Genomic DNA, 16,773 nt, shown 5'->3' on the forward strand with positions numbered 1-16,773 from the left:
CCGATTAGTCACAGATATTCTGGACAATTCTCTCCACTTAAGCTCACTTTATTTAGGACCCTTACAACCAAAAATAGGAGGTTTCTATACAATAATTATAATAAATACAAACCAAATCTTAAATAAAAAACATCTGTTAACCAACCATAATTAGTCCCTCTTTTATTACTCTTTATTGTAATGAGATGAGTTTTCCCAATACTGAAAATAAACTCAACTTAATATTTAAATATGAAATTTCAGTTACAATTTTTCCATTTAAAAGGATTTCTAAAAAAAAAAAAGCTCAATAACCCATTTTGTTCTAACTAGTATGGTGAGAAAACTTCCGCTCAGCACAAGAGCTAAATGAGATATACCACAAAACAATGTTCAATACCCCTCTTCATTTAGATCAGTGTCAGTGGTTCAGAATGTGAGCAGTCTTGATGATCGATAACCTCTATGCACACTTCACACAATTGTATATTACTACAGAGTTGCCCAGTTTTTTATTCCACTCAGTTTCCATCAAACAGTCCTATTCCTCCTCAAACATCCCTAAAAAAGTTACTATCACTAAATTTTCACTTAACTGTGAAAACAGTACATACGCTGAGCAGAAAATATTTTATATTAAACAAACGATGCATTATTTCTGGTCAATTCCAGAGATTACCTGTCTTGTACAGAGGCTTTCATCCTCCATATGGAGGGGAAACACCTTTAAGACACGATTATCTTGAAGATCTTCCCCTTCCCCATGTAACAGAAAGGCCTTTCCCTGTTGCATACATACATTTATTACAATTAAATACTTGTGTTGTAACACTATTAGACATTGATCTGTAGTATAAGGGTCTGAAAGGGTTAATCGTGAGAGAGTGTAAAGAATACCGCCTGGCATGATGATGTAAGAGATCATGTGGGAGAGACTCGAGAACAGATACAGCGTGGCTTTTGAAGGAGCCACACAAGCTAGTGTGGAGTGTATACAGTCATTATGAAATGGAGATTAATGTTTAAATACTACAGTCTAAGAACCTCTCTGGCTAGACTCAATATGGTGGCAGCATACAAAACCAAACATAGAACATAGTAATCAGCGGTGAGATTCTACACCCAGAAGAAAAAGTTTGAAGCAACTACCATCCTATACCCAGGAGAGAAAATTTAAAGCAACTAGCTGAAATAAAAAAAAACTGCAGACCTTAAGAGGCTGAGAGAAGCTCCACAGAACAGAAGCATGGCTGCCTCCAAATCAATTCCATTGATCGGGTGAGTTATAGTGCCGATGGTCAAGAAATCACAGTAAAAAGCCTTTGAAGGACTTAAAAGTAAGTTTCTGAAGGCATCAGACTAGAGGAAACAAAAAAGGGAGAAAACCCAATCCTTCACTTGGGCTGAACGCGAGGGTGAAGAGCATGTCATGAAAACCCTATAACCTGGAGTGTAACCTAGTTTCTGGACCAATGACCATTGTGATTGTAACGAGCTGGTGGGGGGCCAAGGTGGCAGCTTCCTCAGTAGTTTTAGAGAGACCGAAAGAGGTCAGGGAAACAGAACAATTGCAGAAGAACATCCCCGACATTTTCCCGGATGTGTGATGACTCGGTCCATGGCCAAACCAGCTCCCTCAGTGGAGACTGAACTGGCGCTGTAGACAGATGATCATGCTGTCTGGTTGTCTGAAACCTTCTTTGGGAAGTTAGAGGGCCCAAGGAATGGGTTAAACAAATCTTCCCTAGTTGAGACTCAGCAAGCCTACCCAGTATTAAAGAAGTCTGCACAGACTACCCAAATTGAAACTGCAGCAGAGGGAGTCCCTGAGCGCTACAATGTAAAGAATGAGGTGATGAGGATATGGAGCCCTCCTCACAGACCTGTGGACAAAGAGTGGAAAGTGGTTCACCAGATAGTGATGCTGCCGAGGTACTGTGAAGAAATATTAAGAGTGGCCCATGAGCTTCCAATGGCTGGACATGTTGGTGTACAAAAAACCAAAACCCACATAAGACAGCATTGCGACTGACCAAAGCTCCACAAAGATGTGGTGGAGTTCTGTAAAACCTGTCACACATGCCAGGTTGTGAGGAAGCCCCAACCTGCAGTAAACCTGCACCACTAATTCCTGTACTGGCTTTTGGGGAACCCCTCAGCAGAGTGCTGGTAGATTATATGGGACCCCTGCCAAAAACAAAGGGGGACTGACAAGCACAGTTAGGGAAGAAGGGGACAAAAAGGACAATGAAGACAGGTTAAAGAAGGGCCCGGAGGCTTCCTGAATAGAACCCCCTACTGTCCGGTTAGCCAACCCTGAAATGTTGGAAAAGTTAGACCCCTCACCCTCCTATGTAAACACAGGCCAAAGAAGCACCCTATCAAGACTGCGAACAGCATTTACAGAAACCTGCAGGGACAAGGAAAGTTCCCAAAAAGCCAAACAAACAGTGAAGACAATGCCTCACCTGGTCGAAGTGCTGCAGGGGAGTGCAGTGGAAGCTGGACAGATACCTGCAAGCAGAAATGTCCCAGAGGGCATGGGGGGAGATTAGCAAAGCGTCCCTCCCCACAGTAAAGACAAAAGGAAAACAAAAATGCCCTCAAGTGAGCAGCACTTGTGTGACTCACCAGAACATTAAAAGGGAGGTCAGGGTAGATCTACCCACTGCAGAACCCCATGATAAGGGCCCAAGCCCAAAGCTAATCAAATCCAAGGAATTCACTTCAGAAATCAGCAAGAATAAGGGCCCAGAGGAAATTTCAGACATCTCATAGGGGCTTAAAACCAATGTATTACGTAATACCACTTTAGGGAGAAAGATTGTCAAGATACTGGAACCTGAATGGTTAAAGCCATGTGTTGCAGAAACAACAGTTGAGGGGTTGAAGCTTGTACATACAGGAAAACTTTCCTTAGACAATCATGAAAATTTGCAGACCCCAAGCTTCCCCAACAACCACGTTTATTGAGATGCCCATCCCCAGGTTATTACAAATTGATACTAAAGAAACATTAAACCCATTTGACAACATATAACCATCCCAGACAGACTCCAAGAAAAAAAGGGAATTAAATCAGCATTACCGTTGCAGAGAAAAACCAGCTGCAACAATTCTAAGCTTCATGAGTGAATTTGGGAGTGAATGAAAAATTAACGTGTGTTTTCCCCTTTTTTCTTTTCCACTCCTTTAATGAAATGCTCCCATCATCACATTTCATTCTGCGTGGTACAGGGGTGTCATGAAAACCCTATATGCCAAATGGAAAATATTAATTTCATCGGTTAGACACTTGCATTAAACTTTTAAATGGAAAAGTCCTACAAGTTTGGAAAAACTGGCAGCCAAAATGGCCACTGTAATTTACATTTGAAACACCAGGAGATTAAGCTGGAGATGAAAAGTCTACCCAAGCCCAGCCAGAACAATGGTTTGCTCTCAGTGATTGAATTACCTAGAATGGCTTTATCAACACGGTCGTCAGGGCCATGTATACCCATTGACTTTGAAAGAGCCAATCCCTTCCAAGCGTGTCTGGACCTCCTCAGGCACGTAGTACCTTGAATCTCAGAGAAGATTCCAGAAAAAACTCCATTAAAAATAAAGGGGTTTGATACAGCCATGTGACTGCACATGAAACTGTAAGCTTTGACACAGACAGCAGACAGGCAGTAACTGAAAAGCCAGCAACGAAGCAGGTTCACCACCACCCCACCCTCTCTGTAACCCCCCCCAGAAAATAATCGAGAGAAGATCCAACTGCGGCTGCAAACCTCCCCCCCCCCACCACCACCAAGCCTACAGACCATTACAGCCAGCAACCGGGGGAGGAAAATCAACCATCACCCTTCTGCCTTCAGGGGCCCTGAGCAAAGCAAGCCAACCACCGTGCATATGGTCCAGTGAGGACTTCAAGACTACAATTTCAGCTGAGGACTATTGGACTCACATACTGCATTTAAATTCCATTTATTCTGGACTTGAATCCAATCACCAAATTTGTTTCTCTCTGATCTATTTGTGTGCATGTGACTTTCATGAGAATGTGTAGCGTATTTTTAGCATTTTAAATTGTGTTACAGTGTTAAGTGTAATAAACATACCTTCTGATTGCAAAAGAACCAATCACGTTAGAGGAACAAGAGCAGACACTCAGAGGTGGTAAATTCAACCACGGTGTTAAAAAAAAATGATAAACCCTGTTGCGGTCAAACAAGAGAAGGGGCAAAAGGGGAGCCTGAGACCCTCTCCTCGCCTGGCCATAACAAGTAGGAAACTCCAAAAAGCACACGAACTGCTAAAACGTGTGGGAAAACCCTGGACAGCAGGGACACTCCATTTACGCAGCCAAGTCTGAAGAAAAGCAAATAACCTACAGTTCTCAAAGAAAGGGGAAAATCCTAGAACAGTCGATCCTAGAACAGTCGATTAGAACAGCAAGGAACTCTCAAACAGCTGAATAAACAAAGTGAAGTGCTCAAGCAAAGGGAAAAAACCCTAAAACTGCTTATTAAAATAGCAGGGGACACTCGAAAGCGCCTGCTCCACTCCAATGAAGTAAGCTGGCCTGAAAAAAAAGTTTCTGAAAGTAGAACACTCGAAAAAAACTTTATAAAATAAAACATGGATCAAAAATTGGGAATGCCAGAGTTTCAAAAATCAAGAGGGGCCCAATTTCAAAACTGGGTATTAAGGAGATAAAAAAACTCTCAGATACAGAACTGCATCTCAGTTAGAATGCAAGTCTGAAACAGTGCAAGTAAATACACTATGATATTCAATTGGGGCTATAATAGATGATGATATCATTGCAAAACAAGGTATTAATGAAACATCTACCAAATTCAAACTTTTAAAAGCTTTTTATTTTTAATTCAACTTGCGGAGTAACAGAAAGAGCAAAATTCAACAAATGTCCAGAAACTGGGCAAAGCTGTTGATGCTTTTATCAATGACCTGCACAGGCTTACAGAGGGATGTGAGCATAGAGACCTTAAAGCAGAATTGATAAGAGATCGTATTGTTGTGGGCGTTGCTGATGAATCCACATCAGATCTTTTTCAGTCTAAAGACGACCTCTCCCTGGATAAAGCTATTCAGCTGGTGTGGCAAGCTGAGGTCCGGAAGAACAACAAAGCAATTCTGCAAAGTGAAGAAAGACCTTGGTTCAGGAAACCTCCTGCAACTGTTCAGTTTCTTCACCAGATGACTGAAAAAGAGGCACCAGGAAAAAAAGGTTCATGAGCGGGGAGACAGGAGCAAAAGATGCCATTAAACCCTGCCAGCAATGCGGCGCCAAAAGTACCCAAACGCGAGCAATGCCCTGCAAATCGAGCAGAATGCTTTTATTGCAGAAAGAAAAGTGGGGCATTTCAGTAAAATGTGCCAAAATAAAATCTCAACCACATCAAGCTCGATTCAAGGATGACGTCTACTCAAGGTCACTAGTTTCTGCCATGGGTCTTCAGATGACTGAAGAGGCCAATTCTCGACCTGCAGATATTTGGGCACATGGGGCAGGACATCCCACAAAGTAGTGGGATCCCGAGTACAGGATTGGTTTCCTTTTCTTTCCTTCTCTGCTGCTGTGCTTCAAACAGAGCTCCAGGAGTGTCTTTGAAGCGTTTTCTTCGTCCTGCCCGGAACGCTGGCCATTTGAGAGTTGAGAAAACAGGACCTGGCAGGGGAAACAGTTTTCAGCCATCCGGACACAATGTCCAGTCCATCGAAGTTGCTTTTGCAGGAGTTTTGCCTGCATGCTTGTGGAGCTGGCTTCAAGGTGGACACTAGTGTTTGTTCGATGGTCCTTCCATTGAATCCAGAGGATGCGGTGAAGGCATTGCCAATAGAATTTTTCTGGCGCTCTTATGTGTCACTGATACACAGTCCAGGTATCACTGCAGTACAGGAGTGTAGTAATAACAACTGCTCTGTACACCAGGACTTTTGTTGAACAGACACAGCATGACCTTTGAAGGAGCCACACAGGCTAGTGTGGAGTGCATATAGTTATGAAATAAAGATTAATGTTCCAGTACTAGTCTAAGAAGCTCTCTGGCTAGACTCATACGGTGGCAGCATACAGAATCAAACATAATTAGACATTGTTAAACCCACAGTTGGAGTATTGTGCACAGTTTTGAACATCTCAATTGAGCTTTAATGAACATCTTGTTGCCCAAGAAAATCAGTTGAAGCCAGATTGCCATGTTTTGTCAAATAATTCAAAGTAATTTTCCTATGCCCAATTAAATAAAATGAATAAATAAAATAGCAAAAACTCTTGTATTAGAGGAGGATTGGCTGCTCCGCTGATTGTGCATTTTTGACTTGTGAATCTGTTAAACTTTTGTGGGTCTTCTTCAGGCACTTTGGTAGCTTGTAAGTTTCTGCAGTATACAAGTTAGTCTTTTCCGGCAGAATTTCAGGAAGCTTTATAACCTGGTTGTGCATCAGGACCAAAGAACCATTTAACTGCATCCAACTTGCAACCCCTCTCTGCAAGAGGTGGTAAATTTTATCTTTCATATATATATATATACACACAACATGGATATCTATCATACAGGAAGACTGTATTGATAATCACGGCAAAGTTTCAAAGCGGTAGTTTGCAACAGAAAACTCATGTCCTGTACTTGGAGAATATACATGCACACAAATAGATTAGAGAGAAACAGATTTGGTGGTTGGATTCAAGTCCAGAATAAATGGAATTTAAATGCAGTATGAGAGTCCAATAGTCCTCAGCTGAAATTGTAGCCTATCAGATTGTAGCCACAGCATAGCAATGGCTTCCTTTCCCATCCAATGTTTCCATTTTCTATTCTTCACTTTTTCTTCCTCATTTACATGCTGCCCCCTGGCAATATTATCCATGGAGTCAGTTTCCACAGAAAGGGTCTATGGGCTCTACATCTCCATTATCTTAATCAATGTCTGCATTGGCTTTGTGTTGTCAAACTGAATGTCCAACATCCAACCTTGGATGAGCCACAATTTCCTCCAGCTGAATACTGGGAAAAGGAAGCCTTGGTTGGTGGCACCACCACAACCTATATACCCATGTCACCTACTCCATTCCCCTCTGCAAACATTCTCTCTGCAAGCTCAACCAGACTGTTTGCAACTTCACCACCCTTTCTGAGCCCAAGCTGAGCTTCTGAATCCAGATCCTCTCCATCACACAGTCCACCTACTCAATGGTCCATAACATATGCCTTTGAGCATATGCCTTTGAGCATCTGCTGCTGAAAACGTCATTCATGCCTTTGCCACCTCCGGGCTCTGCTATTCCAATAACCTTCTGACCAGCTTCCCATCTTTCAAAATTCCAGTATCCATATCCTTGCCTATCCCATACCAATTGCCACTCATCCATCACCTCTGACTTACATGGGTTCCTAGTTCCCCATAACCTCAAATTTAAAATTCCCATCCTTGAGTTTAAGTATCTTAATGGCCCCACTCTTCTTTATCTCTGAAATATCCTCCTGTCTTACGACACTCCCAAACACTCCGTTCATGCATCTCTGGCTTCTTGAGCATCCCCCTTCCCTTCAGGCCTGCATTGGTGGTCATGCTTCAGCCAACTGGAGTCCATACTCTGGACCTCTTTCCTTAAACCCCTATGCCTTTCCACCCCTCTCTCCTTCTTTAGGGGCTTCTTCAAAACCCAGCTCTTTGACAAGTCTTTGGTCAACCTTCCTAATAGCTTCTTTGGAGAGAGGCCATTTTTTGATTATGCCTCTGTGAAACATCTTAGGGTGCTTTTCCTCTGTTGAAGATGCTTTTAAAATGCAAGTTATTGTTGTTTATGATCTGTGGAAGATGCTTGTCCATTCCTAGAGCTCTGACCTATAACAAGATCTTGATACAGAAGACATCCAACTATATATTTTTGGATAAGAGAAGGAAAAGAAAAGGCAAACCAAATTAGGCATTCTGGTTAAACCAGTAGCTTACTTGACAAAAGAGCAAGTTAACAGATTTTTTTTTAAAAAGTGAAATCTAGGCAACAACCCAAGGTATATGGTGCAGGAATCACTGAAACTGAAAAGAAAGATGAAGTAAATTAAGTACAGTAATACCAAACTTGGGTTTTAAAAGTCCACAGTTTGTGTTTTCGAAACATGCAAATTGCAACATGAAGGGAAGGATGAGGAAGGTAATGATTTCCACCGTTCTGATAAGTTTAGTTTAGAGATACAGCACTGAAACAGGCCCTTCGGCCCACCGAGCCTGCGCCGACCATCAACCACCCATTTATATTAATCCTGCACTAGTTCCATATTCCTACCACAGGAGGCATTCCCAACCCGCTCCCGCCTCCACCCCACTTTACGTAGGGCGGAGGGGGGGGGGGGAGGGGACGGGCGGAAAACTGCCCACCTGCCCCAGGCCAATCAAGGCCCTTAAGTGGCCACTTAACAGGGTGCCCGATGGAGGGCCACCCCTGCTCCCCCAACCACCCCCAGCACCCAACACGCCCACCCTTCCCCCCAACTGACCACCTGTGCCTCGCCAGGGCCCGACCGATTACCCCCGGCGAGGCAACCAAAACCCACCTGTCTTCCCGGCGCCATGTCTTTGGCTGGGCTGCAGTCCCAACAGTGGCCACCAGTCCCGGTGGCGCTGCTGGGACGAAGAGCTGCCGTCCCGCTGATTGGTCAAAGAAAAGTACAGCACAGGAACAGGCCATTCGGCCCTCCAAGCCTGCGTCGATCTTGATGCCTGTCTAAACTAAAACCTTCTGCACTTCTGGGGACCGTATCCCTCTATTTCCATCCTATTCGTTGGTCGGTAACTAAATGAGGCGGGACTTCCTCCCTCAAGTGGGGACCTGTAAAATGCGGGTCGGATCCCCAGGCGAGGTAGAAGCGGGTTCGCCACCAACTTTTAAGTCGGTGGCCAGCTCCCGTCCGCCCAATGTGAAATCCCGGCCCCAGAAATTCTTGAAGACGATGGAATATTGAGTCAGAGAATAAGCAAGCAGTTGCAGTACAGAAGAAACATTGAGACAGTAACTAGCATAGTCTTGTTGCAGCACTGTGCTTGCTCAATATCAAATTAACAAAGAGTAGACCATGCTTACTGCAGTTAACCTTCTTCCCACCACCCCCTTTCAAATCAGGAAAAGTTGGCAAATATTTGTTAAGTGTATACAAAAGCAACTGTTAACTGACAGAATGTTCAGCCAATTTGCAAAAGTAAGAATAGTTAAGCACACAAGTACTCAATCTGAGTACAAACTGTTAGGATGAACTTTTACATGAGTTGCAGGTTGGGGTGGGGGGAGGAGGGAGATGTACTTTGCCGTAAAGCTAACATTTCAGTTGAGAAATACCAGTGACAAACCACAATATCAGTTAAAACATACTTCATATGTTACAAACAGAACAAGTCAAGGCCAGTCATAAAACATGATAAATATTTCAACATGCAAAACTGACCACAAGTCCTTCCGTTTTCCTACTCAGAAGCTTTCAGCCTGTCTCACTTTAAGATAATCTTTCATATCTTCCTTCTCGTCAGTCAACATCTTGCAAAAAAACTCATGATGGAAGATACAAGTGTGTACCAATAATTTTTGTGCCGGGTAGCTTTACTGAAGCCCTACTGTTCAGATGATGTACAAATTTTAATTAAATTTAGCTTACAACATGAAGGAAAACAATCTTACGACCAAAGCACTGCAGATCAATACCTTATTTTGTTACTTAACAACTTGCATATGGCTCATTTTCTTGAATAGCCAACATATAATTGAATTCTAGCCCAAAGTATACAATGGCCTTCTTGATGTCACAACTCGGATAACATTTGACAATCCTGCAAAAATGGTTACTAGCTCTGCAGGCAGGGCTCTGGACAAGCATTAGATTAAATGCAAGGAAACTTAGTATCAAATCTACTGGACCTGTTTCAAATATCAGCTTTAAAGTTATGCCATGCCCAAAGTACATTCTGAAGATTGTAAACAGTTGCTGTTAGAGGCCACCCTGCACACCATCTCACTGCAGCAAATGATACCCTAAACAAGAAACAGAGCCCAGTCCCCAGGGATTTTTGTTGTACCATCAAAATTGGCTTTACATTTCAGGAAGTGAAGGACAGGCTATTGTGGACACTCTTGACAACCCATGGACAGCCATACACTTTGCTGAGGAATTTCTAAAGGAATCGATGCATCACCAACAGAGTATCAAAGCTACTCGTGGCATCCCTCCCAAGAGGTACATCTGCTGACACAGGGAAAGACTACCCAAACTACTAGCTTCAGCCTTTCTCTAAGACTGTCAAGCGCCTATACCAGTTTCCTTGTTAGATGAAGCGGAGATCCCGCTTCCACCACCCCAGTTTGCCAGTATCCCAACATCAGATGTGGCAATCTGAGATCGAGAAAGGCAGAATCCTACCACTCATCTTGATTGGCTTCACGCAACCTTGGCCTGCCTTGCTCCCCAGCGCAGGATCTAATGGTGCCTCCTTCCTGGTTGGACCGGGATCGTGCTGCTCAGGGAGATTCTCCTGAATGCATTTTGGAGACTCCTCCCCCTCCTTTCCTTTTGTTCTAACATTATCCCGGTTGATATTTGGGCAGTTGGAGACCCCCAATGTCACCACTCTGCGGTTCTTGTGTATCTCTGTAATTTCCTTGCAGATTTGCTCCTCTGTCTATCGCTCTCTCTCACTGTTTGAGCGCCTGGACAGGACCCTCCAGTGGCATGATCGTGCCTTTCTTGCTTCTCGGCTCTGGCTGGGTGCATTCCCCTCAGGGGAATCCTCTTTTTCCAACACTGTGGTGTCTTTCCCGATTGGTACTGCCATCCCGCCTCCCCTTTTTTCCTTCCCTGTCTTTTCTGAATGCATTGTATCCTTGGGTGGTAAGCGCCCAGTCCACATTGTTTTTGGACCACAATTCCATTGTAGCTGCTGCATTGTGTTCCCACGCAGCTATATATGCTTATAGTTTGCCAGCCTTGTTCGCCACGTTTTGTGCATTTACATTAAAATGTGGCTACCTGACCCGAACCAGACCAGACCTGACGACGTGTCAGGGTCGGGTCGGTTCGGGTCTCTCTTCCGGGTCCAGCATTCATGCTCAGGTCGGTTCGGGCTGGACGTGGACATTACTGCCTTGCTCCAGGAAGTAATCTTCAAATGAACATTCAGGACGTCAAGGCGGGAAACGTGCAGTCCGGACTCCGCACTTTGCAGTAAAGCCTGGCTACCTGGCCAAACCCGATTACACGTGTCGGGGTCAGGTCGGGCAATTAAAAAAATTAAAGGACTCGGCCCGCGTCAGGTTCTGGTTGGCTGTTGTCGGGGTGGGCCTGGGTCAGGGTTTAATTTTATACCCAAACCAGGCTTTAATTTACATACATGCAATCTAAACCTGTCTTTGAGATAAAGAGCAAGATGAAGCAGAAAAAGGGTGTCAGGTTGATAATACGAGAGAGAACTAGGCTGAATATAGAAAGTTCAGAGGGGACGTGAAAAACGGAATAACAGCAGCAAAGAGGGAGTATGAGAAGAGCAGTTAACATGAAAAAGGGAATCCAAAAGTCTTCTATAGGCATATTAATAGCAAAAGGGTAATAAAACCCCTTCCGACCCTGAGCCCGGCCCGAGTCCTTCCATTTTTTCCCACGCCCAACCCGACCATCAATTAACCTACCTTCCATTTTTCACTTTGTTCCTTACCTGCACAAGCTTAAAATAACTGTAACAAAACTACCTTTAAAGAACAAAAAGTAAATTAACATTAAAGTCACTTACCTGAGGTGGTGATACAGTGTGTCCGATCTGGCCCGACCTGACCGGAGCCCGAATGCCAGACCCGGAAGTGCGACCCGACCCGAACCCGACACATGTCGTCGGGCCCGGTCAGGTAGCAGGCCTTTAAGTAGGAGGGCCAATTAGGAACCAAAAATGGGATTTACACATGGAGGCAGAAGGCATGGCTGTCGTACTAAATGTTGTACTCTGCATGTGTCTCCACCAAGGAAGAAAACGCTGCTAACGTCATAGTGAAAGAGGAGGCAGTTGAGATGTTTGATGGGCTATAAATTGTTCAAGAGGAGGGATTACAAAGGCTGGCTGTACTTAAAGTCAAGTCACCAGGACCGAATAGATGCATCTGAGAATACTGAGGCAAGGGTGGAAATTATGGAAAGCACTGGCCATTATCTTCCAATCCTGCTTAGATACAGGGCTTGGGCCAGAGGATTGGAGAACTGAAAATATTTTTAAAATGTTTAAAAAAGGGTATAAAGATACACCCAGAAGCTGCAGGCTAGTCATTTTTAACCTCAGTGGTGGGAAAGCTTTTAGAAATGATAACCCGGGACAAAATTAACTAACGCTTGGGCAAATGTGGATTAATTAAGGAAAGCCAGCATGGATTTTTTAAGGACAAATCATGTTTAACTAATTTGATTTTTGATGAGGGTAATGTGGTTGGCGTGGTATATGTGGACTCCCAAAAGGCATTTGGTAAAGTGCTACATTAACAGGCCTGTCAGCAAAGCTGAAGCCCATAGAATAAAAGGGACAGTGCCACCAGGGATACAAAGTTGGCTGAGTGACAAGAAACAGAGTAGTGGTGAATGTTGTTTTTTGGACTAGAGAAAGGTATGCAATGGGGCTCCCCAGGGATCAGTATTAGCATCACTGCTTTTCTTGATCTACATTAGGCGGCACAGTGGTTAGCACTGCAGCCTCACAGCTCCAGCGACCCGGGTTCAGTTCTGGGTACTGCCTGTGAGGAGTTTGCAAGTTCTCCCTGTGACCCCGTGGGTTTCCGCCGGGTGCTCCGGTTTCCTCCCACAGCCAAAGACTTGCAGGTTGATAGGTAAATTGGTCATTGTAAATTGCCCCTAGTGTAGGTAGGTGGTAGGCGAATGGTGGGGATGTGGTAAGGAATATGGGATTAATGTAGGATTAGTATAAATGGGTGGTTCTTGGTCGGCACAGACTCAGTGGGCCGAAGGGCCTGTTTCAGTGCTGTATCTCTAAATAAATAAAATAAATTAACGACCTAGACTTGGGTAAGATTTCAAAATTTGCAGATGACACAAAACTTGAAAATATTGTGAACTGTGAGGAGGATAGTGATAGACTTCAAGAGGGCATTGACAGGCTGATGGAATGGGCAGATATGTGGTAATGAATTTTAATGCAGAGAAGTGTGAAGTAATACATTTTGGTAGGAAGAATAAGGAAAGGCAATGTAAAGTAAAGGACGCAATTCTAAAAGTGGGTGTAAGAGCATAGAGACCTGGGGGTATATGTGCACAAATTACTGAAGGTGGCAGGGCAGGTTGAGAAAGTGGCTAATAAGGCATATGGAATCCTATAGTTTATAAATAAAGGCATCAAGTACAGAAGCAAAGATGTTATGGTGAACTTTTATATGACACTGGTTCAACCTTAACTGGAATATTGTGTCCAATTAGAAGGACGAGGGCAGCAGTCACATGGGAACACCGCCAACTGCAAGTTCTCCTCCAACCCACACACCATCTTTACTTGGAACTATATCAGTGTTCCTTCACTGTCACTGGGTCAAAATCCTGGAACTCCCTTCCCAACAGCACTGTAGGTGTACCTACCCCACATGGACTGCAGCGGTTTAAGAAGGCAGCTCATCACCACCTTCTCAATGGCAATTAGGGATGGGCAATAAATGCTGGCCTAGCCAGTGATGCCCACATGTCATGAACAAATTCTTTTTTTTTTAAATTCTGGGCACCACACTTTAGGATGGATGTGAAGGTGCAGAAAAGATTTACGAAGAGTAGATAGGGAGAGGCTGTTCCCATCGACAGAAGGGTCAAGACCAGAGGATTGCGATTTAAGGTGAAAGGCGGCATGATGAAAAACTCCCTTATGAAGAAGTGGTTAGGATCTGGACATTGCCTGACAATGTGGTGGAGGCAGATTCAATCATAGTTTTCAAAAGGGGATTGGATAATTAACTGGAGAAAAAAATTGCAGGACTACAAGAAAAAGGCAGGGCAGTGGGACTAGCTGAGTTGCTCTAACAGAGAGCTGGCATGGACTGACAGGCCAAATGGCCTCCTTCTGTGCTGTAAGCATTCTATGATTCCATAATTATCCACAGCAAGCAAGGTTTGGTCACCATAAAAAGCAGAGGGAAGCACAAAAACTGACACTTCAAAGGATGAAGCGGCTAAATGCAATAGCACAAGAAAGAATGCTGTGCTGTCAAGGGAAAAATATAGAAATAGGACCCAAGAGGAAATTTTATGTTGCTATTATAATTTATCTGAAATTACAGTCCCTCATAATTTTCCCATTAAATGAAACAAATTATTGTCCTGGAAAACCCTATTACTTTTCATCAACTCTGCTCACAGCACATTGCATAAGCATCTATGTCTACAACCTCACTGGTACAAATGTACATTTTAATTTTTAAATATATGTTTAAAAAGAAAAAAAAGTCTGGCATTTATATAGCACCTTTCACCTCAGGATGTTCCAAAATGTTTTACAGCCAGTGAACTACTTTTGAAGTTTAGTCACTATTGTAATGTAGGAAACACTACAGCCAATTTGTGCCCAGCAAGCTCCCACAAGCAACAATGTGATAATGATCAGATAATCTGTTTTTTTGTGATGTTGGCTAAGGGATAAATATTGGTCAGGGCAGCGGGGAGAACTCCTCTGCTCTTCTTCAACATAATGTCATGGGATCTCTTATGTCCACTTGAGAGAGTAGATGGGACCTCGGTTTAATGTCTCATCCAAAAGACAGCATCCCGACAGCGCAGCGCTCCCTCAGTACTGCACTGGATTACCAGTTATAGAAACACATATTGGTTAGAAGATCTGTGGGCAATGACGTGATGCAGCTGGAATGGATTTTCGTAGCTTATCTAAAATCTGCATCTTGATACTTCATAACAGATTTAACAGAAACAGGACTTGGCCGTACAAAGATTTGATACTCGAGTGACAAATAGAGAATAAAATAGATCTTATTAAATATATTAATACATATAATTTATAACATGTGTACTGTATAAATACAAACACAATTGCATGTCTATAATGATCATGAAAGCAAAGCTCCAGTGGTTTATTAATGTTTGTGAAAATGTAATTACTTCCTTAAACTCCTTTTAAGACTTCCTAATACTTGGTGAGTAGCTCAAGTCCAGTAAAGTCCTGTACATTAAAGTATATGAAAGCAGGGACAGCAAATACAATTGTTTTAGGAACTAAAAGTATGTGATGCAGTGACTAGTTTACTCTCCTCCCCAATAACAGATCTTTAAACAAAGACCAACCACTGCACTCCACCTGTTAACGCAGGTCATCCATATTGAAAAATAACACAAGGCAAGGCACTTGTACATGCTTCCACTAATTACTAGTCTTCAGAAAATATTAATCTCTTCCAGGAATCAAAAAAATTACAAATGCATGGGACTAAAAGGGGAGAACACATCTCTCCAAAAGACCCTGCATAATTCAAAAATTGCCCATCAAATGTGGCTCTGCTATACATATAGTTGGACTTGGTACTAAACAGTACTGAATTGATCAGCACAGAAAACTCTCCATCAGGTAAACAAAGTGCATTGGATCTTTATCCATGGTAATTTCCCATCTCTCGCTTGGTTTTCCTACTCTACTTGTTGGAGGTGGGGGAGAGAGAGGGGAAATGCAGGTTTGCAGGTAAATATTTAAGGTGGAGCAACTATTGTCTCCAGAAAGGATCCTCTGAGAGAGAATTGTGGGTGCACTCCTCAGCCCAACAAAGAAGCACAGTTACACCGGGGCGCTGATCCCGCCCTAACCTGTTTACACCCAGTGCCAGGTGAGAGCCACAGAGGACACGTGGCGTCACTGCAAAACACGAGCCCAGGTAGCCATCTAAAGCCGCGCCCCCTTACTGAAAATGGTCTCCAGCCGCCCCGCGCGCGCGGGCCCGAACGGCTCTCTGCCTAGTGTCTGCAGCTCCCCCTCCCCCACACATCGGCTCTCTCCCACCTGTGGGAGCTCCAGCGGCTGATCAAAGCAGCACTGCCCCGCCCCCCTATCGCGCGCGGAAGCGACTGTCCGTTGTGCCGTCTCGCGCCCCCTCACCTGGCTGCTCCTTCAGCTTCATGATAGACAGGGTGTAGTGAGCCATGTCAAAGAAGGGGTACATGGAAATCCGGGAAAACTGCATGACGAAATTGGTCAGCCCCAACGTCGACACGATGTCCATTCTTAATTCCTGACACTCCTTTTTTATATATATATATATTTTTTAAACTCCACAGTTGTGAGGAAACTACAGAGAGAGGCCACAGTCGCGGCGCTGTCGTGCCACCAGCGATAATCCCCGAGTTTACACAAGAAGTTGTCGAATGTCTCTAGCTTGCGCTGACGATCAAACGGAAAAAGCCTAGCTGAAGCGAAGCCACCATCTGCCGGGCGGTGACCCGAAATAATGTGTTTTTTCTCTCTCGGTGTTTTAAATGGAGAGCAGTGGCGCGCGCACTGAGCCTCGCACACGGCAAGTGCGGAGCCGGCACTGCGCATGCGCCGCAGACTACCCGCCAACTCAGCATCAGTACCATCCATCCATTAATTGTCTGATTCCAGTGAAACCGTGCGGGAGACCATTCAGCCCATCCTGCCTCTGAGAGAGCTAATAAAGCAAAAAGAAGTCTTGCATTTATATAGTGCCTTTCACGACCGCCAGACGTCGAAAAGCGCTTTTAGAAGTATGGTCACTGGTGCAATGTAGCAAGAACGGTAGCCAATTTG

At 43.9% G+C, this 16,773-nt stretch overlaps 1 protein-coding gene across 2 annotated transcripts in view; it reads right to left on the reverse strand.

Annotated features, from left to right (window-relative positions):
• The window catches only part of LOC137369389 (trimeric intracellular cation channel type B-A-like), a 53,395-nt gene extending 36,875 nt beyond the window's left edge, over positions 1-16,520 (reverse strand). For both annotated transcript variants that reach the window (XM_068030534.1, XM_068030535.1), the window contains exon 1: positions 16,105-16,520. In XM_068030534.1, coding sequence (XP_067886635.1) covers positions 16,105-16,228 — 124 coding nt within the window. In that variant the 5' untranslated portion in view covers positions 16,229-16,520. The remainder of the gene's footprint in view (positions 1-16,104) is intronic.
• Positions 16,521-16,773: the final 253 nt, after the last annotated feature.

The sequence above is a fragment of the Heterodontus francisci genome, chromosome 4 (assembly GCF_036365525.1).
Source record: "Heterodontus francisci isolate sHetFra1 chromosome 4, sHetFra1.hap1, whole genome shotgun sequence".
Lineage (NCBI taxonomy): Eukaryota > Metazoa > Chordata > Chondrichthyes > Heterodontiformes > Heterodontidae > Heterodontus > Heterodontus francisci.